The sequence below is a fragment of the Betta splendens genome, chromosome 9 (genome assembly GCF_900634795.4).
Source record: "Betta splendens chromosome 9, fBetSpl5.4, whole genome shotgun sequence".
NCBI lineage: Eukaryota > Metazoa > Chordata > Actinopteri > Anabantiformes > Osphronemidae > Betta > Betta splendens.
The window spans coordinates 13,168,782-13,192,516 of NC_040889.2; the positions used below are offsets into that span (position 1 = coordinate 13,168,782).

Below are 23,735 nucleotides of genomic sequence, written 5' to 3' on the forward strand. Positions count from 1 at the left end.
GCAGGAATGTGAGCGTCGGAGCCGAACCGCCGACCTGCTACGTTTCGTTCTTCCAGGGTTCGGCTCGGGTTCTGTACCTGTCGGGCAGCAGTTGAAGCAGCTCGCAGCCGCTTCTTTTCCGTCTTCCGCCGTTGCCTTTGGCCCAAGAGCGAGAAATCAGAACAACAATAGCCGCCGCGGAGCCGCGAAGCGCGGCGGAGGCGCGGGCGGAGGCGGTGGGAGCAGCTTCCTCACGGCGGAAGGACACGGCGCAGGTCCTGCAGGACAATGTGAGACACACCGAGTGGAAGCAGCCGAGCCAGGATGGGAGCGGGCACCGATTAACGCTCATCCCGGCGGGTCTACAGCCACAGCTTTCTTCAAAATCCGCCTTTTTCGCCAGAGGACGCGACCGCAGCGATGGGAAGGCGGCGCTGAGGAGAAGGAGGCGGCAGGGCCAAGAATCTGGGAAAGATGGGTGTCGCGCTGCGGAGCCTGTTGTTGTGTAGTTTTTGTCTTCTCATACGAGGTGAGTTTCTTCGCTGAGCTGCCTCCAGCTTCGGTTCACCCTCGTTTGCGCTGCGCGGTCGTGGAAAAGTGCGGCCGAGGTTTGTAAAAGGCGGCTGTAGCGCAGGAATTCTTGAGCCGAGTTCGGGCCAGGGCCCTGTCTCCGGGTCTGGTTTCCCCTGAGCCGAGCTAACATTAGCCAGCCGAGCTATGCGTGCTTATCTCTGGACGGGGAAACCACAAACGCTCCGAGTAGGCTGGAAAACCTCCGAGCAGAACCTTTCGGCCCAACTGGTCTTCACTGGGCCCAGGGTTCCGCTCCGGACGAGCGGTTTTAGCCCAGTTTACTGCGGCGGTGCGCGGCTTTAAACTTTGGATCCAGTAACTTCCAGCATTTGAAACCTGAGATTCGTTAGCACAACAAATGCTGCTGGAGCTAGCGAGCAACTAGCTCCGAGCTAACGCGGCTCCGGACCAACAACAGCAGACTAACTGCTTCTGTGGAACCTGTGTCCGGGTCACGATGCTCCCATCCGTGGATGGATCAGTTGGTTACTCGTTGCAGGTTCCCAGAATTATACTTAGTTTAACAGATGGGAAGTCAATGAAAGCTTGGTCATCTTTGGACGATGATGCAAAACTTGAGTCAAAATCCAGAATCTGGCCCTAAATCCACAAAATCTGTGATTTGGTTTCTGAAAATCAGCTGGTCAACAGAAGAGATCTGGGATCGATTCTTTTACTGGCTATAATAAATGAGTTTCTTGTTGTTCTGGTCACCAACACAATTTACCACTGGTGAACATTGTTGTGTCTGAGCCACTGGTCGGTGACTGGTTATGACTATGACTGCACTGGGATGCTGGTTATCAGACAGCGGATCGTGTGCTGACACCTGTGCAGACCCGTTCTAAGGATGAAAGCTGAGGGATCAGCCTTTGCTTTTCACAGGTGTTTGCTCACAAGGTCGAGCCCAGACTAAATCTGTGTAAAATGTCCATGTTGAGCAAAGTCCTGATTCACAAAGATAATAGTGGAATTGGTTTCATGTTTCTCCACTGTTGTATTTAAAAGATAATGTTTATATGTCAGAGATATTGTAAACATTTTATTTAGTTCACAGTAAATCAAATTTTAACATAATCTGGTGAGATGAGTTTATTTATTAGAATAATATTGGCTTCATATAAATTTGATGAGCAGCGTTGTCCTGCACATATGGCCTGTTTGATTATCAACTCAGTGGTTAATGTAAGCACAGTAAGTTCAGATCATGGGAGGTACTCTTCGTGGACCTATTCAACCCGAGGAGGATTTTACATCACATCTCAGGTTTTGTTTTGTTGGAGCCAACTCTAAATGGAGGCAGTAAATCAAGGTTTAACAGTAGCAGCTGAACTAAAACAGGTAGATGGTTTGATTCTAAAAGCAGGTAGTCACACAGCTGTTTCATATTAGACAATTATTCTGCTGTCTTTCCACTTAAAATGTAAAATATTCTCTAGGTTCATTCATGTCACTGACAGAACAAGACATAATCTGCATTTGAGACAAGTCAGTGTTTCACGTGAAAACACAAAATCCACTAAGCCCTAGGTCTAAAGACTTTAACAGCTAAAGCTTTTGCTTATTTTATATGTATTCATTAGTCTGTTGGGTTTGGGATAATTCGTTGGTGATTTATCAATCCTTCCTAACATACTGAGCTACTAGTGGATTAAAAGCATCCTGATATAATTTAATGACCAACGTCCAACTTTCTGTCTGTTGCAGCAGCATCTGGATCTGATCAAAACATGTTTGACAATGTCACCTTGAACTGGGGAAAGCTTTTCTGTAATGGTGTATTGACTATTTATTCATGTGGTATGAATGAAATAACATATGGAGTAAGTATTCCTGAAGTTATCAGCTGATTGCAGAGTGTGTGTGTGGGTCTGTCTGTGTGTGTGACATTTGCGGATACTTGGCTCGTGAGCAGCCCGAGGGAACCGGAGCTGGAGGTTTTGATGTTGTGATTTAGTAAATATTTGGCAAAGGAAATTCCCCCTGCGTGAAGTGGAAGCAGGCTGGCAGTGAGCTCTGTGCTCTCTGTGACCTGCTCCCTGATCCCATGCTGCAGTTTGGTTACGCTGAGAGGAAGCTTCCAATGCATTCGATTGACAAGCCTTGTCCAGACTGTGGTGGTGTTCTTGTGCTGATTCAGGTCCATTCACATTTAGAAAACATGTCGACACCATGAACAGGTAAATGATTGCCTCCACCACCTGCAGGCCTCTGTGGTGGAACGTGGCCCTTCCTCTGTGGTCTGATGCTGTATTTTGACCGATTTCCTGCCTTGTGGTGCTTCTCACCATCTGTTGCTTGTATGTTCAGATGTTTTTTTTTTTTTTTTTTCCAGGTGTGCCATTGCTGCTTTATGCAAACCGTCGGGACCTTCGGCTTGTGGATGCGGCACATGAGAAAGCTAACGCCACGGTGGTGGTGGGAGGACTGGAGGACGCGGCCGCTGTGGACTACGTCTACTCCCAGGGCCTCATCTACTGGAGCGACGTGAGTGAGGAGGCCATCAAACGCACAGTGTACAACCAGTCGGGGGCCAGCGTGGTCCAGACGGTGGTTTCGGGTTTGGCCTCCCCGGACGGACTGGCTTGTGATTGGTTAGCGAGTAAACTTTACTGGACGGACTCAGAAACCAATCGTATCGAAGTGGCAGAACTGGATGGATCTTTGAGGAAGGTTTTGTTCTGGCAGGAGCTGGACCAGCCAAGAGCCATTGCGCTGGACCCGGAACGAGGGTGAGTGACCTTAGGTGCACGCTTCTTAAACCTTACTGTCTCCTAATCATTTTGTGTGTAAGTGTCCTCATGGTTGGGCCCAGATATCCACTTATTCAACAATTTATTCTTCAAGTTTGCAAAATAGAAGATGAACTTAATAATTAAATTCTAGCTGCACTAATAAACAGGCCAGCATGAGTTTGGGGCTCTAATGTCTCTGAGACCGATTAGTCTGTTCTACATATGCACTGTTACATTTTTTCCTGTGTTTCTCATTATCCGTTCATTGTTCTACTGTGAATTCAATATATTTGCTTTAGGCTCATTAATCGATTCCCAGTGAAGCTAGACCTTCAGGAGCAGTCTGCTCCTCATCCAACCACCAGCTTCATTGTTCACTCGTTTCACAAACAAATCCGTTCCCATTAGTTTTCCCATGTTTCCCATGAAAAACCATGTTTTTCCTATCAAGGTGAGGACACTGTGACAACGTGGGGACACATGACAGGTCCCCACTGGTTCGAAAACTTTTTTGAGGGTCAAGATGTGATTTTAGGGCTGTGGTTAGAATTGAGTTTTGGTTCAGATTAGACGTCTGCCTTCATTTGTAATGGTTAGGGTAAGGGGCTAGGGAAGGCATTATATGAATGGGAAGTCCCCACGTTAATGACAAACGTGTGTGTGTGTGTGTGTGTGTGTTTCAGTGTTGAGCTCTGACTCGCATTCATTTTGTGTTTTTTGCATCAAGCACAGTGTGTGTTTGCGGTTAAAAACTCCTGGAAGTACTACAGAGTAGATTTCACGCACCTGAATGCACCCCGAGGCTCCGGCTGCTTAACAACAGGAGGAGGGTGTGTTTCTGCTGCTTTGTTTGTAGCTCGTCCCAGTTCAGATTGGGTTGCGGGAGACTGAGCTGGTCACTGTATTCTTCTGCATCCGAGTAGAGATTCCTTCTGTGTTGTGAGGACGAGGAGCCTGGAGTCGGCATCTTTGGAATGTCTTGAATCAGCTCAAGATAAAGACAAGCATCTGCTTGAAACCGTGGCAGGTTGGCAGGAGGAGGATGATCGTTTATTACACGACTAAAAGATTCAGTACCAGTTACTAGAATTTAAAGGCAGTGGGTGAAGATTTCTGCCTCTTTGACCCGTTCGACATCATCTGCTACAGACTCTGTCACTGTTCTCACAAACACACTCAGACGTGTCAGATTAGGATGAAAATCCATTAGGACTCGGATAAAAGAGCTCTGTAATGTATTCATTAGTTTTATTTAAATCGGAGCTTGTTGCTCCCCCTCTCTCGTGCTGTCTTTCGTCTTTCTCTTGGGTTTCTATTCATGGAATCTGTTCCACCCTCCGTGTTTGATCCACTACCGTATCGGAGATAAAAGTCGCTACCAGAGCCTGTGATTCACAAACACAGAAAAAAGTCTGCAGATAAATAATAAATACTTGTTACGCTGATGAGGTTCAGCACCTGTTTAAAACTTGGGGTTTTTACTAAAATTCGAACAAAGGTTTTTATAATAGAAAGTATAATCTTTGACCGTGAATGCTTTGGTGTTCCTGCATCAGTTGATGCAGACACTGCTGAGTTTAGGGAGATGGGATTTGTCCTTGTTGAACTAAAGGCCACTAGAAACCGGTGATGGTCGACTGGTTCCTTCTACAGCTGTCTACTGGTTTAACTCCCTAGGTCCAAGATATTTGCACTGTGCAGCGTTTACAACGTTCATCAGCCTTTTGTCAGCGTTCGTCTCTCACACCACTAATCTTTGGCTTGTTGTGCAACCTCCCGTCTAGAATCACCTGGCAGCAGTGTGTGAGGGCTGATGGAGTGGTTCAGTGTGTGTCTCATAGCACTTTGTTTTCTACCAAAGCCACCTCTGGCAGCAGCTGGATCAAGCAGCTGTCCTGCTTGTTTAAATTTGGTCAAGGTGCTTTGGCAGATTAACCTTTACTCTTGTCTCCAGTGCAACTTCAGTTACACGAAGAAATGCCAATTTGCATCTATTTGAAACGAACCTGAGCTAAAACCAGAAGAACATTCGGAAGTTTCCCCGTAAGGGAAGACGTGGTGCCTCGGGTTCAGTCTGTTGCAGTGAAGCAGTCTTTGAGAAAACTGGTTTTCCAAATCCATGGTGGAACGCAGAGCTGGACTGGGTTCAACTAGGATGATTAATGCATCAGGTACCAAATACAATGCAGCTCTTGTGGTGAGGGGATGTGTTGTGTGCAAATTTCACTCAACGTTGCTCTGGCTTCAGACAGGGAAAATGTTCCCTTAATGTTTGGAAGGGTCCATTTCCCCATGTAGTCGTTCTGTAGGGCTGGGCTTGGGTTCACCCTCAGCCGTCGTGTACTGGTTAGTCACAGCTCGTTTGCTTGTTGCAGTTTGCTTTGTTTGCCGTGAAACCCAAGCAGCTGTTGCTGCTCTTTGCTCCTGGGCAGGCTATCAGTTAAAGCTTTTGTCTTGAGCTGAATGGGATTACGTGGAGAGGCCCAGCAGCTCTGTTAGTGGGTCATTCCTTCATCTGGAAACATGACGTTCCAGCACCTGTGATACTTGCCGCTTTGTACTTCTGACACTAACAATACTCAAGCACCATGAAGTGATGTGACTCAACATTTTGGCTTCTTTGGTTCTGTTCACATCCTAGAACTGTGAAGTTGATCTTCAGGCTTGTTTTTGAATCGTTATTATGAAGCGCCGTTAGAAAGGATCCTGTTAAAAGGAAACGTCAACTACAACTCCCAGTGTGCATTTCTCCACATCTAATAGCACAGCTTCACATTCTGTGGTTTCTTTTTGGGATACGTTCTGTGAGCTTGTTTTTCCCAGCAGAAGTGGAGGCTCATGGATAATGTAGTATTTATGAAACTGTCAGAAAAAGTGGAACTCAAAACAGAAGATCAGAAACTAAATGTAAAGTTTGCCCGATTTCCTTGAGGCCTGTTGCCAGCTTTTAACAGGACCTGCCTGATCACCAGCCTGCTGGGGCATGAGGTGCAGAGCAGCCGCCCAGATGTCCCTGTCCTGGCTTGACCTGGAGCAGGTGTATGTGAGGTATGAGGTGGACATGTCCAAAGCCTGTGGACTCAGGAGACGGCGTCCTGACGAGGTCAAGGTTGCTCTAGCTCAGCTCCAGTGTGAACAACCACGGATTTCTCCAGTGCACATTTTGGACCTTCTGTATGTTCTGCAGACACCACCTTACATCTGAACTAGACTGTTTCCAGTAGGCGACTGTGTGTACTGTGCTACATGTGTGAAAGGGCAGCTCAGGTCCAGGCCTGACATGGTCAACCTAGGCAGTAATCAGATTACAGCCTGGCTCCTGTCCTGTGGGTGGGATGGGAGGATGGAGCATGGTGAGGGGGTTGATGGGGGGAGGACAGAGAGGCCGTCCAGCTGTGAGGCTAATTACAATGGACAAACAGGGCAATTAGCTGCACAGCAGCATTCTCTGCTTTTCCTGCAAACAGCCCTGAAGCTGGAACTACTACCCAAGAAGAACAGTTTGCAGGAAACGTGTCACACACTGAAATACAAAAACACGTGTTTTCTGTCGTTGTTAAAATAATCCCAAATACACGAATCGAAGCCCTGCACTCACCGTAAGCAATCTTATAATCTCACACTAATGCGACAACGTATTTGACACACTAAACACGTTTTACATTAATCAAGACGATCAACAGCAGATGAATTCATAGTTCCAGCCTCATGAACATTGAGCTGCATCCTACAGCTCAGTGATCTGAACAAAAAGCAGATGATTTGAGTCAGAGGGGGATGTGTTGGGGCCAAGAGTTTAATGAGTGATGAGGGTTAGATGAATAAATTCTCTCTTAAAGACTCTCTGCAACCTGATCTAATTATTCATTATGTTGCATTGAGCTCCACATAACATCTGGCGTTTTCATGGGAATACATCATTTTCATGTGTTTTAATACTGCATTATTACCAAGGTGTTAATGTTCCAGCTCTGTGGGAGACTCAATGACCCTTACTGGGCTGTTCTTTACCTTTACATCGGTTTTCATTAAGCACGTTCGGGGTCATTTTTGCAGGTGTTGTAGGAACGTTACCCTGTTCAGGTCATGAGTCTGAACAGAGCGTGGAGTCATGTCTAAATCTTATCTGGAGCTTGTTTTCTATGTGCAGCTGAGATAAACACAGACCTGCTGCTGCTCATGTTGGTTGCCTAGCAACAGCAGCATCCGTTAAAGTCCAGTGTCCACTCGAGACACGCCTCCCTCCTGACGCTGATGTGGGTTCAGACAACGTGATTCTCTCCTGCTGCTCTTTTGATGGAAAAGCTGTGAAACTGAAAAGCTGTAAAATCACTGACATGTTTCTTTTTTGTTGTGCGCGTGGATGTCCTGTGCTTCCTCAGGTTCATGTACTGGACAGATTGGGGCGAGATCCCAAAGATTGAGCGGGCCGGAATGGACGGGACCAATCGCTCCATGATCATTGATAAAGATATCTACTGGCCCAACGGACTGACTCTGGACTACAGCCAGCAGAAACTGTATTGGGCCGATGCCAAACACAACTTCATTCATCGTGTCAACCTTGACGGCTCCTCCAGGTACAGACAGGTTAACATTCAGGTGTCAGAAGGGTTTGGGGTGAGGGTCCTGCTGATACTCTGCCTTCCTACAGATGTATCTGTTGTTGAAGGGTCTTTGAACTTTTATTTTCTGCAGCTCTCATTATTCTTCAGTAATAATGACATCATCATTGATGTGGACACTTGATTAACAGGAAGTCTGTAAGGCCCAGTTAAGACAAGACCTGTCCTCTGTTCTTTCCAGGGAGGTGGTGGTGAAAGGGGAGCTGCCTCACCCCTTTGCTCTCACCCTGTACGATGACACTCTGTTCTGGACGGACTGGAACACTCACTCCATCCACTCCTGCAAAAAAGAGACCGGAGCCGAAAAACGCATCGTCCACTCCGACATTTTCTCTCCCATGGACATCCACGTCTTCAGCCCGAAGAGACAGTCCAGCTGTGAGTACAGACATGTTGTCAGTCCACAGTCTGGGTTTTTAGGCCTGCTGGGCTTTTACAGGTTTTTTTGTCAACCGTTAACAACCGTTATAGGTTTGAAACAGGTTGTTGAAAGATGGAGGTTATTGTTTTGTGCGTTAAGGTTGAGGTTTGTCAGGACACAGCTGATCCCCTGTATCTAATGACTCATCTGTGGACCATGTTTAGTCTTCAGATGTCTTCAAAGCTGTTACATGTTTACTTGTGAGAATCAAGAAGCAGTGAAGGTTTGGATGTTTGTTACGTGTTGAGTTAAACTCACTTCAAACTGTGGTTGAATAATGAATTCATCAAAACGTGGCAACGTGGAAACAAACGTAATGCGTGCGTTGATCTGAACACTAACTGAAACAACCTTCAGTGTTGTGTCTCGTGTTGGAAACAACCGATTACATGCGCGTAAGTTGTAGCACATCCTCCATCCAGATGTGGGCATACCAAACAGCTGTGTAGCCTCAAGCTGAGCTTCAGTAGAGATGCAACTGGTTTGAGTTTAATAAAACATCAGTGATGGAGAATTCCAAAGAGTTGAAGCAGTTTGATTCTTTTCAGTGCAGTGAAACCGTTCAGCCTAGAACAAAAACTCATATTGATGATTGTGTTTTCCATTTGTGACCTTTTATCCGTCTGTGATTCAGTCAGACGAAGGATTTTATGAGCTTTACCCTTGATACAATTTTAAGAAAAAGGCTTTGATGAAATATGTTTGTTAATGTTTCTGTATTAGTTGAATTGGATTCAGATTTACAGATATGAACTTGTTTTTTTTTGGTAATTTCTCATCTATTCCCTGTTTGTTTTCTGTCAAAAAATTAGAGTCTTTTGGTTCAGGACTCTTAATGAGCTTTTATGTACATCAAACAATGTTAACCTTTAGAGAAGGAAGGTCAAACTCTTGTTGATTTGCACTGTTTTAACTTGAGTCTGTATGTCGGCAGTGAGCACCCCCTGCTCTGTGAACAACGGAGGTTGCTCCCACCTCTGCCTCCTTTCCCCATCCAAGCCCCACTACCAGTGTGCTTGTCCTACTGGGGTCCAGCTCCTGGAGGACGGGAAAACCTGCAGAGACGGTGAGGCCCTGAAGTAACTTGCTTCTCCAGACTTAACCTTTTTAATCCGTATTAGTCATGGATAATTTATAAAAATCAGCTTTAGCTCCCTGGATGAGGTGTGAAACACATTTATCAACTTAACGCACGTCTAGGCTCTGCATGATCTTTGTTCACTGCACCGTCGTTCCAGGCTTCTGTTTAATTCTAGTGATGAGTCTCTCGCAATGCATCATGACGTTGTTACCTTGACAGTGTTATTTTGTAGTTGTAACACTTGGTTCTCTGTGGTCCAGGCCTCATGTGCTGCATGTAGACAGTTTTATCTGTTTGGAGTGCAATCGGATCCAAATGTTTTCTGAACTGCGTCAGTGAAACATGTAAAAGTTTGGATTTGAAGATTACGATTATTTTCATAAAGGAAAAAAAGGAAAACATTAGAATCACTGTTGTGTAACTGTTTAGAAGAATTCGAGCCAAACAGCCAGATTGAATTGATTAGTGTGCGTGAGCCTTGTTCCTGCGGCGCTGCCAGCAGATCCTCTCTCCAACAAACCTCATTAGCTTTTCCTTCATTTAAGGACTCTGACAATGCACTCGCTTCATTTCTGTCCGTCTCATCATCGCTGTTGTGGCCAAATGCTCAGAGCGGTGTTGGGCTGACCTGTGGTTGCCGTGGTAACCCTACTCCATCACCACGCTAGCTGTTTGAATGTTTCCCTCCCTCTGCCTCTTTTATTTACATTTTTTGGTTGGGTAGCCTCGCCTGCAGAGCAACGGAGGAGTGAAGGCGGGGAAGCTTTTGTAAAGGACAGGATCACATGCTCCCTCTGCAGACAATGCTTCCTTTCACTGCTGGGGTTTAACTATTTCACTCAAGCTTTTTTGCTCCTTAAACCAGAATATCAGAGTGAAAATGTGGCCCCAGCCGGCGCTGAAAGCTGAACCTTATTGTCTGACTGCAGCCCTAAACTCCTCCACCACACGGTGCTAATGTCGGGGAAAAACCACTCATTTGTTGCTTTTGTTCAGTGTTTTTGCGGACATTAGTTTGGTTTAGTGAACAGATGAGTAGAGGATGTAGCTCATCTACATTTCTGCTCTAATGTTATGATCAGATAAACAAGTCCTGTGCAAGGTTCAGGTATGTTGTCAGCCTTTTGGTCTTAAATAAAGTCAGAGCTTGTTTTTCTCATTAGCTTCACTAAAGAAGTTTCCTCTCAAACCTCAATAACTAACACCCAACAGAATAAATCAGATCCAACTGCTTCAGCACAAACCTCAGGTGATGACGGTGACCTGTGTTTAGCATCAGTCTGATCTGAGGACCTGCAACGTTCCTGTCGTCTGAACACCAGTTCCCTGTCAGAATCCTGGTTAGGGTTAAACTGATTCCTGACCTTTCTGCTCCAGGTGCGACTCAGATGCTGCTGTTGGCTCGGAGAACAGACCTTCGACGAATCTCTCTGGACACGCCGGACTTTACCGATATCATCCTGCAGGTGGACGACATCCGACACGCCATCGCCATCGACTATGACCCGGTGGAGCGCTACATCTACTGGACGGACGATGACATGAAGGCCATCCGCCGCTCCCTGCTGGACGGCAGCGACGCCCAGTTTGTAGTCACGTCCCAAGTCAACCACCCCGATGGAATTGCTGTTGACTGGATTGCACGAAACCTGTACTGGACCGACACCGGCACAGACCACATTGAAGTGACGCGACTCAATGGGACCATGCGCAAAATTCTGATCTCTGAAGACCTGGATGAGCCCAGAGCCATTGTGCTGGACCCTGTTGCTGGGTGAGTGAGTCTGTGTGAGAACATTTTTCAGGACTTCTTTGTCCCTGTCTGTCCATTATTGTGTTTCTCCCCTCATTCAAGTTTCTTTGTTTGTAACATGACCAATAACTTCAGAGATGATATTTTTACATTCTTCACAATTACGTCCATGATTCATTTAAATCTGTGTTTAAGCAGCTCGCTCTGTGCTTGAGCTGCTAAGAAAGGACTCTCCCTCTTACAGAGGTGATTTAATAAACGTGGCTCTGGTTCCTTCACTGTCTGAATGGGAATTCCACTGACTGAACTTCGCTCGACTTCAGTATGAAGCTTCAGTCACAAGCAGATAAACGGCATACATAAACCAACATTTTTAATTTTTTAATCAAAATGATAAATATTTTTCAGCTGTGACATATTCTCTTTTTGTCATGTGTCATAGTAACTTTGGAGGTTTGACCAGTTGCACGTTTAACACACCTTGATGTCATGCTTTCACTGATAGAACCATAATAATCTTCTTCTTTGAGTGATTCTGTCTTTCTGGTCCCTTTCAGATACATGTACTGGACTGACTGGGGCAAGGTGCCAAAGATCGAACGTGCTGATCTGGATGGCATGGAGCGGCTGGTGATGGTGAACACCTCTCTGGGTTGGCCCAACGGCCTCGCACTTGACTACGACGAGCGCAAAATCTACTGGGGCGACGCCAAGACGGACAAGATCGAGGTGGGAACTTGGTCTTTGTGTCCATCTGTGTCCACCTGGAGGACGGGAGCAGGGGGGGCTCCTGGTGTCAGCGCTGCTCCTCTGTATTATTCATCCTCCTTGGCTGTTCAGGAGGCTGTTACACTGACGTGCTGACAGTCCAGTCTGGAATGGAAGTGTGATCTTGATTCGCTCTTTTTGGGCTTTCACACCTTTAAAGCTAGGAGTATCGGTTCTGGTCCTGCCTACAGGGACTGAGCGGGCCTCCCTCCCTTCCTCTGATTTCTCTGAGGACCCAGTTTTTGCGGCACAATCCCACATCTGGTTCCGATTGCGGCCTGCACTCCAGCTGTGGTCGGCGCTGTTTAGAATAGACCGAGAATCTGAAACCGTCGCCGCGCTGTGGTCACAACTCCCAAACCAGCGGAGACCTTTTGGCTGAGGCCATTGTGCTGAGATGGAAACTTCATTTTATATTTATACACCACGGTGCGTGTGTGTGTGTGTATATGTCATGTTTAGGAAGATGGCAGCCATCCCTGCAGCAGCAGCATTGATCAGTCCAGCCCAAGCAGATTACAGGCCTCCCTGTTTTCATCTGTTCTCCGATTCCTGACATGTCACCACTGCTGACGGGTCCTTTCACATCATTTACACATAAATGAGGGAGGAATTACACGCAAGTTAGATTTAGTTTTTTCTGAGCTGTTTATTTAATTTTGCTACATTTCAGCAGTTGAAGGATCAGAAAATTTGTTTTGCTGCTGCTCAGTGTCAGGTTGTGCTGAACTGTACCTGGTACGGTAACTTCACCCTCGTGACTGAAGCTCCATCAGCACTGTTGTCTTTCATTGGATTGTTGGGTTTGTGCTGATAAAAGAACACTTTACTGATGATGTAATGAAGCAGAACGTTTAAGAATGTTTGAGTTGATAGTCTTCGTTTGGCTGCTCGTTCAGGGTTTGTTCAGGTTTTTTCAGCTGCATCTGCTGCCTCCTGCTTTATAGGTGTAAGTTTGTGACGAGCAGGGGCGGAAATGTGGTAACGCTGCCGAATGAGACATGGAGAGGCCACCACACGCCCACATCGTAGCACCACCAACTGCGAAACATGTAGAACACTGAAATGCACATTTCTGTTTGTTTATCAGCCGTTCCACACCTGTTTTAGTTCTGTTAGTTGACGTGAAGCTGAAGCTGCGTTTCAGTGATTTTTGCATAATGCTTTGGGTTGTCTTCAAATTTTTATTGCTTCTCAGCTGTATCCAATAACTCGGAGCTGAGCTAACTGGCTGGTGTCTCCCCCTGTCCCAGGTGATGAACATGGACGGGACCGGGAGGCGGGTGCTGGTGGAGGATAAGCTTCCTCACATCTTCGGCTTCACCCTGCTGGACGACTACATCTACTGGACCGACTGGCAGCGCCGCAGCATTGAACGGGTCCACAAACACACCGCGGAGAGAGAGTTCATCATCGATCAGCTGCCCGACCTCATGGGCCTCAAAGCCGCTTGTGTCCACAAGTCTTTCGGTAAGTCATGGGTCAGATCAGGGTCGTTGCTCATGTTGTGTATGAACCAGTTTAAATGTTGTGCTGTTATTTTTACTCCTGTCTAATTGTGTACATGACCCATCCAGGGCTTTAATCATTTATACTAAGCTGTAACATCCTCAGTAGTTTTTTGCTTTGTTTGGCACATACAACCTCCAGCACATTCTGGGCACGGATCGGTTCTGTTGGTCTCGTATCAGAAGTGGTTGGTTGTTCAGGTTGAGGTGCAGCAGCTCTGCAGCTTGTTGTTTTCACTCTGCAGCTGCTGAATCCTGGAGTTTTTGTCAAGTCTCTGCAGCCCAGTCTGAGCGGGAAACTGAGATAATGGCGCATTAATATTTCATCACCTCATCTGATACTGGCTGCAAAGCCACGGTTCTGCTCCCCCTCCTCCCTCCTCTGAGCTCTAGGAATTAAACTCTATCGCTGTCCTCTCGTCAGAGCTGCTGCTTTGGTTTAATGATGATGATTTGAAGGGATGTGTTGGTATTTCTGAGGCTGCTAGTGGTTCGGACCTAAGTACTGGTGTTAGCAGTTGTCAACATTGATCATTTTCATGCAGGAAAAATTCGAAGTATTCAGTGTTTAGTACTGACTTCTTCCCTTTTTTCCTGTTTGGATGTAAGTAGCTTCACCCTGGTGAATAAAAGATGAGCTGCTGGAAATCTTTGACTGGGCCAAATAAATATTCACATATTTAATGTGAGCTAAACGTATCCTGACACAGAGACAGAATATTGTTTCCTGCCAGTGGAGCTTCTTCAGGTTGTTTAAATGTTTGTCTTTGGTTTTAAGGCATCTGACAAACACAGCTGCCAAGAGTAATTTCATACTACATTTCACTCACTGAATTTATTGTTCCAGATTACAGACGTGTGTTTACACCTGTATTAGGATTTATAAAAGTAACAGTCATTATTGTAACAGCCACGTTTTCCAAATGAACAATATCAATAATTCCTCATTAAAAGCAGCTGTCAAAATAGTCCACTGGATGAATGTATAATCCTGAGCTCCTCTAATGTCTGGTCAGGTACGAATCCGTGTGCGGAGAACAACGGGGGCTGCAGCCACCTCTGCCTCTACAAGCCTCAGGGCGTTCAGTGTGGGTGTCCCATCGGCCTGGAGCTCATCGCTGACATGCGGACCTGCATCGTCCCCGAGGCCTTCCTGCTCTTCTCCCGACACACAGACATCCGCCGCATCTCCCTGGAGACCAACAACAACAACGTGGCCATCCCACTTACTGGCGTCAAGGAGGCCTCGGCGCTCGACTTTGACGTCACAGACAACCGCATCTACTGGACCGACATCACTCTGAAAGTGAGTTCCTGGTGTGATTGTAACTCTTAAGAATCACTATCCCCCTCCAAAACTACAGCAGTGATACAAAAGAAGTGGAACAGATGAGCTGACCTTTTAACCTCTGTCTCTTCACAGACCATCAGTCGGGCCTTCATGAATGGCAGCGCTCTGGAGCATGTGGTAGAGTTTGGTCTAGACTATCCAGAGGGGATGGCGGTAGACTGGTTGGGGAAGAACCTTTACTGGGCTGATACTGGCACCAACCGCATTGAGGTGGCCAAACTGGACGGGCAGCACCGGCAGGTCCTGGTCTGGAAGGATCTGGACAGTCCTCGGGCTCTGGCCCTGGATCCTGCTGAGGGGTGAGTTATTTTCTCCTGCTGCGTCGTCCAGAGATGATGATGATGATTGTGTGGTAAAACATGTCTGCACGGTTCCTCCTCTAAAGGTACATGTACTGGACCGAGTGGGGCGGGAAACCCAAGATTGACAGAGCAGCGATGGATGGGACCGGGCGCGTCACGCTGGTGGCTGATGTGGGCCGAGCCAACGGACTGACTATCGACTACGCAGAGCGCCGCCTGTACTGGACTGACTTGGACACCACGCTCATAGAGTCCTCCAACATGCTGGGTAAGTGTCACAGCAACTCCTGTCAGATGCCTGTAACATAAGAATAAAGTTTGTCTGCGCTGCCTGTGATGCCTTCTCACTTCAAACTTCAGATCAGACCACCTGTCTGATCCTCAGCACGTTGTGGATGCAAACCAGGAGCAATATAGAATGATCCTGCTGTTAGACTCCTTCTGCTGCTGCAGAAATGGCCTCCTGTTGGCGCTGGATGTTGAGGACAAGACACAGTTCTAGTGTGTGTCATTATTCTGTGTTTACTCTGAGTGTTAATCTCACCTGCTTCTAATGTTTTCTGATTTTCGTTAAGACAGTTTTATTCAGTCATTGATAGTTAATCACTGACGGTCACAATGCTTCCTCACGCTTTCTTCCTAACTCCTCCTGTCTCTCTTCTCTTGGTGTCTTCAGGTCAGGACCGTGAGGTCATAGCTGATGACCTCCCTCACCCCTTTGGCCTCACCCAGTACCAGGACTACATCTACTGGACCGACTGGAGCCAGCGCAGCATCGAGCGAGCCAATAAGACGAGCGGGCAGAACCGCACCGTCATCCAAGGCCACCTGGACTATGTCATGGACATCCTGGTGTTCCACTCATCCAGACAGGGAGGCTGGAACGCCTGCGCCTCCACCAACGGCCACTGCTCCCACCTCTGCCTCGCAGTCCCAGTCAGCAGCTTTGTCTGTGGCTGTCCCGCCCACTTTTCACTCAACTTCGACAACAAGACCTGCAGCGGTGAGACTTCAGCGCAAAGTCTGAGCCTGACGAGAGCCTCCGGGGTTGGATTGTTGTAATGGCCTTCTGCTCTCTTTTAGCTCCAACTGCCTTCCTGCTCTTCAGCCAGAAAACGGCCATTAACCGCATGGTGATTGATGAGCAGCAGAGTCCAGACATCATCCTCCCCATCCACAGCCTGAGGAACGTTCGTGCTATCGACTACGACCCACTGGACAAACACCTGTACTGGATTGACTCCAAGCAGAACGTGATCCGCCGGGCCCAGGAGGACGGAAACCAGGTGAGTTGTGCTTTTTGTCTGACACTGAAGTCTAATGTTCTTCTTCTGCTGCTCCCTGACCTGCTTCTCTCTGCTCAGAGCTTGGTAGTGGTGTCTAGCTCGCTGACTGGACCCGTTCAGGGCCTGCAGCTCTACGACCTGAGCATCGACATCTACAGCCGCTTCATCTACTGGACCAGCGAAGTCACCAACGTCATCAATGTCACCCGAACAGATGGAAGCAGAGTTGGGGTGGTTCTGAGGGGAGAGCACGACAAACCCAGAGCCATTGTCGTCAACCCAGAGCGAGGGTCAGTGTTTGAGCCAGAACCGAACCGATCATGGCTGAACCCAGTGGTGGGAACAGACAGATAGTAGCATTAGTGATGAGTAAATGGTTTAAATGCTGATTTTTGGTCAGACACACAAGTCTGATCTGTCAGTCCTGCTCTGATTCAAACAGTGCATCGACCAGTGTCCTGGCATTGGTTGTAGTCTGAAGAACCAGTTTGCATCATCATTGCCTACTACTGAATGTAAAATGTTAACGTCCCAGCAGTTCAAGCTCTGAAGTAACCAGAACCAAGCGTGAGGTTCATCATAATTTGTTTTTCCGGTTTATCAAAAGTGTGATTTTGAGATGTAAAGATAAATCGTCCAGTCTGATTTCAACCCTTTACTGTAGTTTTCTCTTTCAGCTGAACGTTGGTTAAATCCAGTTCCAGGAAGCTACAGGTGTCTCTGGCAGATCAGCTTCCTCTGCCGTTTATTAAACAGCCCCAGCTGCAGCTTGCTCTCTACTCCTCAGCGTTTGTGTCTTGGTTCTGATCGCCCAGTAATTTGTTCTCCTTGTTGCTTCTTTCGGGCTCATGAAGTTCTTTAAGATTGGTGGTTCCAAGCTGCTTGTTTGGAGCCATAATTGCAGGGTTTCCTTCAGCCCGGGGTTCACGCAGCAATCTCTGGGTCCCTGTGTGGTACAGGAATTAAGTTTGCAGATGTTCTGGTTCCTTCAGAGAGAAAAACACTCCGACAGCAAACTTCCTGGAATCAAGCGAAGGGACTCAGACTTTGACTCGCTCGGTCCCACTGACTCCGTCCTCGTTGTGTTTCACAGGTACATGTACTTCACCAACCTGCTGGAGCGCTCTCCAAAGATCGAGCGGGCAGCGCTGGACGGGACAGAGCGGGAGGTTTTGTTCTTCAGTGGTTTGGGGAAACCCGTCGCGCTTGCGATTGACAACGAGGTTGGAAAGTTGTTCTGGGTGGACTCGGACCTGCGGCGCATCGAGAGCAGTGACCTCTCTGGTGAGTCGAGTCCTGTTTTCCACTACACTGGTCCCCACGGCCACTGGTCCCAGGAGACCCTCTGAAGGTGACGTAGGTTCACTGTTCAGTGGGTGGAGGAGTCAGGCAGCAAATGTTGGAACACACTTTTTAAAGCTGGCGTGGAGCCGAGCTCAGCACATTCCTATGATTCCCTGGTGCCTCACACAAGCCAACAGGAATGTGAAGCATGTGTCTGAGAGGTGAGCAGAGGAGCACCACACTGTCAGAGAACCTGTTCTCACGTCGTAGCCCAGCAGCAAAGGGAATAAATGTCACAGACCATTGTCGTGAGAGCAGGAAACAAATGTGTATTTTACTATGAGGAGCTTAATGTGTGGCTGTATTCTTGAGCTGACCTCGGCGTGTTCTGTCCAGTCCTCCACCTCTCCTGTCTCACCCTCAATTCCCAGTTTGCTTCCTTCGTCCCTTCCCATCCTTCAGCCTTGTTTTGTTGTAATAAATACAGGAGCCAATCGGATCGTGATCGCCGACTCCAACATCCTGCAGCCGGTCGGGCTGACTGTGTTTGGCAGCCACCTGTACTGGATCGACAAACAGCAGCAGATGATCGAACGCATCGATAAGACGACACGAGAGGGACGCACCAAGATCCAGGCTCGCATCGCCTACCTGAGCGACATCCACGCTGTGCACGAGCTGGACATGAGGGAGTACAGTGAGTCCCCTTACCCACCGCTAATGGGAGAAGCACAGCCACATGACTATGACTCACCTGAGGCTTTTTCCCCAGGTAAACACCCGTGCACCTGGGATAACGGTGGCTGCTCCCACATCTGCATCGTCAAGGGAGACGGGACGACGCGCTGCTCGTGTCCCGTGCACCTGGTGCTGCTGCAGGACGAACTTTCCTGTGGAGGTGAGTGTTCTTAACCTCAGATCCTCCCACCAGCTGGGCGTCTGCTCCCTAACCCTGTCTGTGTCCTCCTCAGAGCCTCCTACCTGTTCCCCAGAGCAGTTTTCCTGCACATCCGGTGAGGTGGACTGTATCCCTCAGGCGTGGCGATGCGATGGCTACCCTGAATGTGATGACAGCAGCGATGAGGAGGACTGCCCTGTCTGCTCCGAGTCAGAGTTCCAGTGCGACAGCCGTCAGTGCATCGACCTGAGCCTCCGCTGCAATGGAGAAGTGAACTGTCAGGACCGTTCCGACGAGAACAAGTGTGAAGGTGAGACAGGTAACTCCCCCCAACTCTTTCTCTTTAAAGCAACAAACTGCTTGGTTTTATTTGGAGTCCAGGTCTGGAAACATTTAGATCCCAAACATTTTGAAAGGAAAAAACACTGGATGTTTTATTTGAGTTTGCTTCTCCGTGACTGATCAGACTTTTACCATGACAAATCGTGCATAGCTTCACTTCTGTGACTGTAATGTTTGCCTCCTAGTGCCTTGTCCTCCCGATCAGTTCACCTGCAGCAACGGTCAGTGCATCGGCAAACACAAGAAGTGTGACAACAACATGGATTGTACAGACAACTCTGACGAACTCGGCTGCTGTGAGTCCACATCTGTCACATCTGGACTGAAACAAGTATCAATCCAACTGTGCAGCAAACGTGAATATTCAAACTAGACATGGGTCATAATAATAATTCAACAATTATGTTGTTCTAATCATTCACACGCAACATGTTTGCACCAGTCAGGCTTGTTTATAATTGGTGATTTAAAAAAATTGTTCCTGCTGCTCATAATGTGCTAGAGTTAGTGGAGGTGTGCTAACCAAACTCTTCTTCTGTGGTTTCAGACCCAACAGAGGAGCCGTCTCCTCAATCCAACAACACTATTGGCTCCATCGTGGGCGTAGTTATGGCGCTGTTTGTGGTGGGGGCCGTGTACTTCGTGTGCCAACGCGTCCTTTGTCCACAGATGAAGGACGATGGTGAAACCGTCACCAATGACTTTGTCGTTCACGGGCCGTCGTCGGTGCCGTTGGGATACGTCCCACATCCAAGCTCGCTGTCCAGCTCGCTGCCAGGTTAGTGTTGGGTAGAAATCGCTGTCTCCGGGCCGTAATGAGCCTGAGGCTGACGTTTGTTCTGTCACTGTTGACTCAGGTATGTCCAGGGGCAAATCTGTGATTGGCTCGCTCAGTATCATGGGTGGGAGCAGCGGGCCCCCGTACGACCGCGCCCACGTCACTGGAGCTTCGTCTAGCAGCTCCTCCAGCACAAAGGGAACCTACTTCCCCCCGGTGAGTCAAGCTTCTTTCATCAAGTCAGACATTTCTGTGTGTCGTCCCTGAACGCCTCTTTCCTTTCGCCAGATCCTGAACCCTCCTCCTTCTCCTGCTACGGTCCGTTCTCAGTACACCATGGAGTTTGGTTATTCCTCCAACAGTCCCTCGACCCATCGATCCTACAGGTGCTTGTGTGTTTCTCACTTTTAGACCACTTAAAGTTACATTTCCCGTTTAGGCTTCTACACTTAATTTGCTGCTTCTGATCCCCACCGCTCAGTTTTTTATCTTGTGTATTTGAGTCCAGACTAATGGGTTTGGTCTGAGTTCACTGAGCAGTGACTAGGAGACCAACGCATGTTTACAGCACAAACAGCTGATCGCTTCCTTTTGTTGGTTTTCTCACATCTAGCTTTTTTTCAAACGTTTGCTTCGTGTGTAGGATTTAACCAAATAAAGGCAGACTAATTTTTCAGATAGAAATAAATGGTGCAGCTTCCTTAGAGCAGGGGTTCACAACGCACCAGCAGCTGTGTTGAAGGAAGCTGGTCCCCGACACGGAGGGTAATGTGGAAGGAACCAGGATCCTGGAGGTTTAAAGCTGAAAGTAGACTCCAGATGATCGTTCATACCTGCTCCTTGTTGTTCCAGCTGCTTTCCTCATAATTTTCCTCTTTGCTTCCCTCCTCCAGCTACCGGCCCTACACCTACCGCCACTTTGCGCCTCCCACCACCCCCTGCAGCACCGACGTGTGTGACAGCGACTACACACCAGGACGCCGGGCTCCACTAAAGTCCAGCGCAGCCGCCAAGGGCTACACCAGCGACCTCAACTATGACTCGGAGCCTTTCCCGCCACCGCCGACCCCCCGCAGCCAGTATCTGTCAGCGGAGGAGAACTGTGAGAGCTGCCCTCCATCGCCTTACACCGAGCGCAGCTACTCCCACCACCTGTACCCGCCCCCACCGTCACCCTGCACGGACTCGTCCTGAGCCGAGCCCTCCTTCCGCACAGCTCTGCCCGTCACTGTAAATAGCAATTGTGCATAAAAGAGGTTAAAAATGGGAAGAGAGACTGACGTAGCCGAGGAGGAGCGAGAGGCAGGACACAAAGGAGACAAAGGAGAAACGGGAGCTGCAGAACATTTGTACATTAAAAAGAGAAAAGCATATTTATATATTTTCTATACAGTGTTTACTGATGATGCCATAGAGGTTTGTATTAAGAAATTTGTACATTTTTTTTTAAGAAAGGGGTTTTATTAAAATCATCACACGTATAAGTTGCCTTAAAGCTGGAGAAAAGAGGCCGAAGGACAATACAACGGAAGCTGGGTAGTGGACATTTTAATTTATTTGATGCCAAATATGAAAAACAGCTGCTGGAGAACAGGACGGTTTGCGGCCCGGACGGAGCCCTGCAGCGACCGGCCAGGACACAGAGTCTCGCCGTGGTTCTGGGTTTCCCATTTGAATTGACCTCCCGTTCATTAATGAAACACTTTTTGGATGTGAGTCTAAAAACCAGGAATCTGGCTCGAAGCAATAAAAGCATTAGTGATCTGCGTAACGAGCCCCAGACAGAAGACGAGCGAAGGTTTCTCCCAGAACGATGCCTCAGCAATAAAGAGAAGCTCTGATGTGATGGTGCAGGTGAAGTCAGAACCCCTGCTCCACCAGCTTCTCACGCTAAACTCAGACTCTGTGACCATCAGGGCCTAAAACACTAAACGTCTGTAACGTGACTCACATCTGGGATTATCACAACGTTCTGACACGTTGAAACCAAAAGCGTAGCTTGTTTGGTGCTTGGTGCCCAAAGCTGCGACATTCATCCGTTTCCCTCCACTTTCTTCTGCTCCTGTTTCCACGAGGAGGCGGCAGCGCCACAAACACGACCTTGTGCCTGACCAGTTTCACGTTCATCTTTTTTTTTATTTTATTTTTTTTATCTTTGTTGTTGTTACCTTGGGAAAAGACACAAAGGATCCAGTGCCCACTAAATGCTATATAGTATTTTTATACCACATTGTGTAGATAACGTATTTATAAGCTATATACGAAATCATTGTACATTGATCCATTTTTGCAGTACTTTTCATTCCGCCTTTTTTTAATATTGCTTCATTATATTTTTCTATAGAATAATCACTCTGAACGTACAACGACAATCTCAGATCCGTCAAATCGAGGAACATATCCAGGTTTTTAGTATCTGATGTGTGAAGGACTGTTGTGCCAAAATAATCTTTGTTAACCAAGCGAAGGGAAACGTCGGGAGCCGAGTCCAGGCGCCTGAAGCCGGGACCAGAGCTTATGCCAACAATCAGTTTTTTAACTCTTGTTCTTGTCTTGTGCTTCTCATGACGACCAGAAATCTATTTTTACACACAACATGTTGCGTCATCTGAAGAGAGCAACAAACACCAGCATGAGTCTGAAGACAATCTACTGCTTTACAAACACGTGTCTTCTGTCTGGATGAGACATTACCAACCCAGAACATCGTCAGTGTCTCCAAAACCCTAGCTCCTTTTTTTTAAATCAGGTCTTTTTGTCTACAGTTCTTCAAATTACAAAAAGTGAGGGATTTTAATTTTTACTGAAATTTATTGAATCCCAGATAAATCTTGTGATGGCAGCAGCCGCCTGAATATGTGCACACGTGATGGTTTTTTTGTGCTCCAGTCCTGCAGTTGCATCGTTGGCATTTAGCGTCATGTGTTGGTTTCTTGGTTTTAGTTGAACAGTGATTTGCACAGACTGCAGTTACAACAGCACAGGTTTCTAATGAATTGGCTTGTGCTTTGAGCGTCTATGCTTCGCAAAATTGATAATCTTGTTTTGGGTTTAACATCATCGTTTTTAACAGGCTGAGCACATAAAACAATGTGTCTGTTCCTCCAGAGGTCACTTTGAAACTAATGTCATGTTTGCAGAGTAGAAAGCTGAATGTCGTCTGGACAACGCCAAATGTTGTTGTTGTTGTTGTTTTGATTCGGGTACGTCATCAGCCTCGGTACAATCACTAATCTGCTACTTCACATCGTGTGCTTTTCTGAGCTGCACACGTTCAGTTTCAGAATATTTTTGGGAGAGGTTCTCATTCTCTAATTGCACTTTACAACATAGTTTTTTTTTGTTGTTGTTGTTTTTTTACTGATTTCTGTTACAAAATCCGTTTTTGTTTGAGCGGCAGTGAATTCATATAAAAGCACATTTTATTTGTGTTCAGAACAAGATGACTGATCTTTGTCTGGTTGCTTGTGGTTTTGCGTTCCCTCAGATTTCACATTGTTTTTCTGTGCTTGTTTTTTTTTTTTTTTTTTTTACTCTATTTGTTCCCTCTTCATCGGCTGTGACTAAATTATACTGGACAAGATCTGTAGGATTATTTTGTGAATCTGTGAACTCTGACTGGAATTTCCAACATATAATTTGGGGAATTGAGTAATTTCAGTTTATTAAATATCACTTTTAAGACTGAAAATTTAGTTGGAACTAAACTCTTTTAGTTCTGAGGGGATAAGTAGAGGGGAATGATCACATGGATAATGTTTGAGTTCAAAGTATTTGAGATGTGCTTCTGAAACCATCAACCCCTTAGTGTCCACAGATAAAATGCTGTTGTACATCAGCAGGTGTATACTAACCTGTCCACCAATGAATTAAAATGAGATTTTGACAAGACTTTACTGAAACCTTTACTGATTTCTAACTTTATTGGTTAGTTCTTCTGGTCTTAAAAATGTGTTTAGATCCGTTTGATACCACAAGGGCACTCCAAGATTAATGTTTTTAGTATTTATGGTTCTCAGGACACTTTGTGGTGTAAAGGTTTATGGGAATA

General features: G+C 46.9%; 1 protein-coding gene across 3 annotated transcripts; it reads left to right on the top strand.

Annotated features, from left to right (window-relative positions):
• On the top strand, positions 1-23,575 carry lrp6 (low density lipoprotein receptor-related protein 6). Of its 3 annotated transcripts, XM_055511427.1 has the most exons (24): positions 1-508; positions 2,888-3,284; positions 7,670-7,867; positions 8,094-8,290; positions 9,268-9,399; positions 10,792-11,188; positions 11,725-11,896; positions 13,189-13,405; positions 14,460-14,749; positions 14,867-15,093; positions 15,180-15,364; positions 15,773-16,099; positions 16,180-16,382; positions 16,461-16,672; positions 17,476-17,666; positions 17,886-17,887; positions 18,063-18,363; positions 18,439-18,564; positions 18,638-18,874; positions 19,092-19,202; positions 19,454-19,684; positions 19,764-19,900; positions 19,973-20,070; positions 20,578-23,575. In XM_055511427.1, exons 1-24 carry the CDS (start codon positions 454-456, stop codon positions 20,876-20,878), a joined length of 4,944 nt encoding a protein of 1,647 aa, XP_055367402.1. In that variant the 5' UTR covers positions 1-453; the 3' UTR covers positions 20,879-23,575. The 3 variants fall into 3 exon arrangements, with proteins under 3 accessions (XP_055367402.1, XP_029016136.1, XP_029016137.1); XM_029160303.3 differs by lacking the exon at positions 17,886-17,887 and having other exon boundaries at positions 2-508; positions 18,154-18,363; positions 18,638-18,883; XM_029160304.3 differs by lacking the exon at positions 17,886-17,887 and having other exon boundaries at positions 2-508; positions 18,154-18,363.
• Positions 23,576-23,735: the final 160 nt, after the last annotated feature.

Bases quoted from the DNA above. Each gene is read 5' to 3' on its own strand.
- lrp6 (XM_055511427.1), top strand. From the start codon at position 454: ATGGGTGTCGCGCTGCGGAGCCTGTTGTTGTGTAGTTTTTGTCTTCTC. The intron at 7,868-8,093 runs GTACAGACAGGT...TGTTCTTTCCAG, and splicing joins AACCTTGACGGCTCCTCCAG to GGAGGTGGTGGTGAAAGGGG. The intron at 15,365-15,772 runs GTAAGTGTCACA...TGGTGTCTTCAG, and splicing joins AGAGTCCTCCAACATGCTGG to GTCAGGACCGTGAGGTCATA.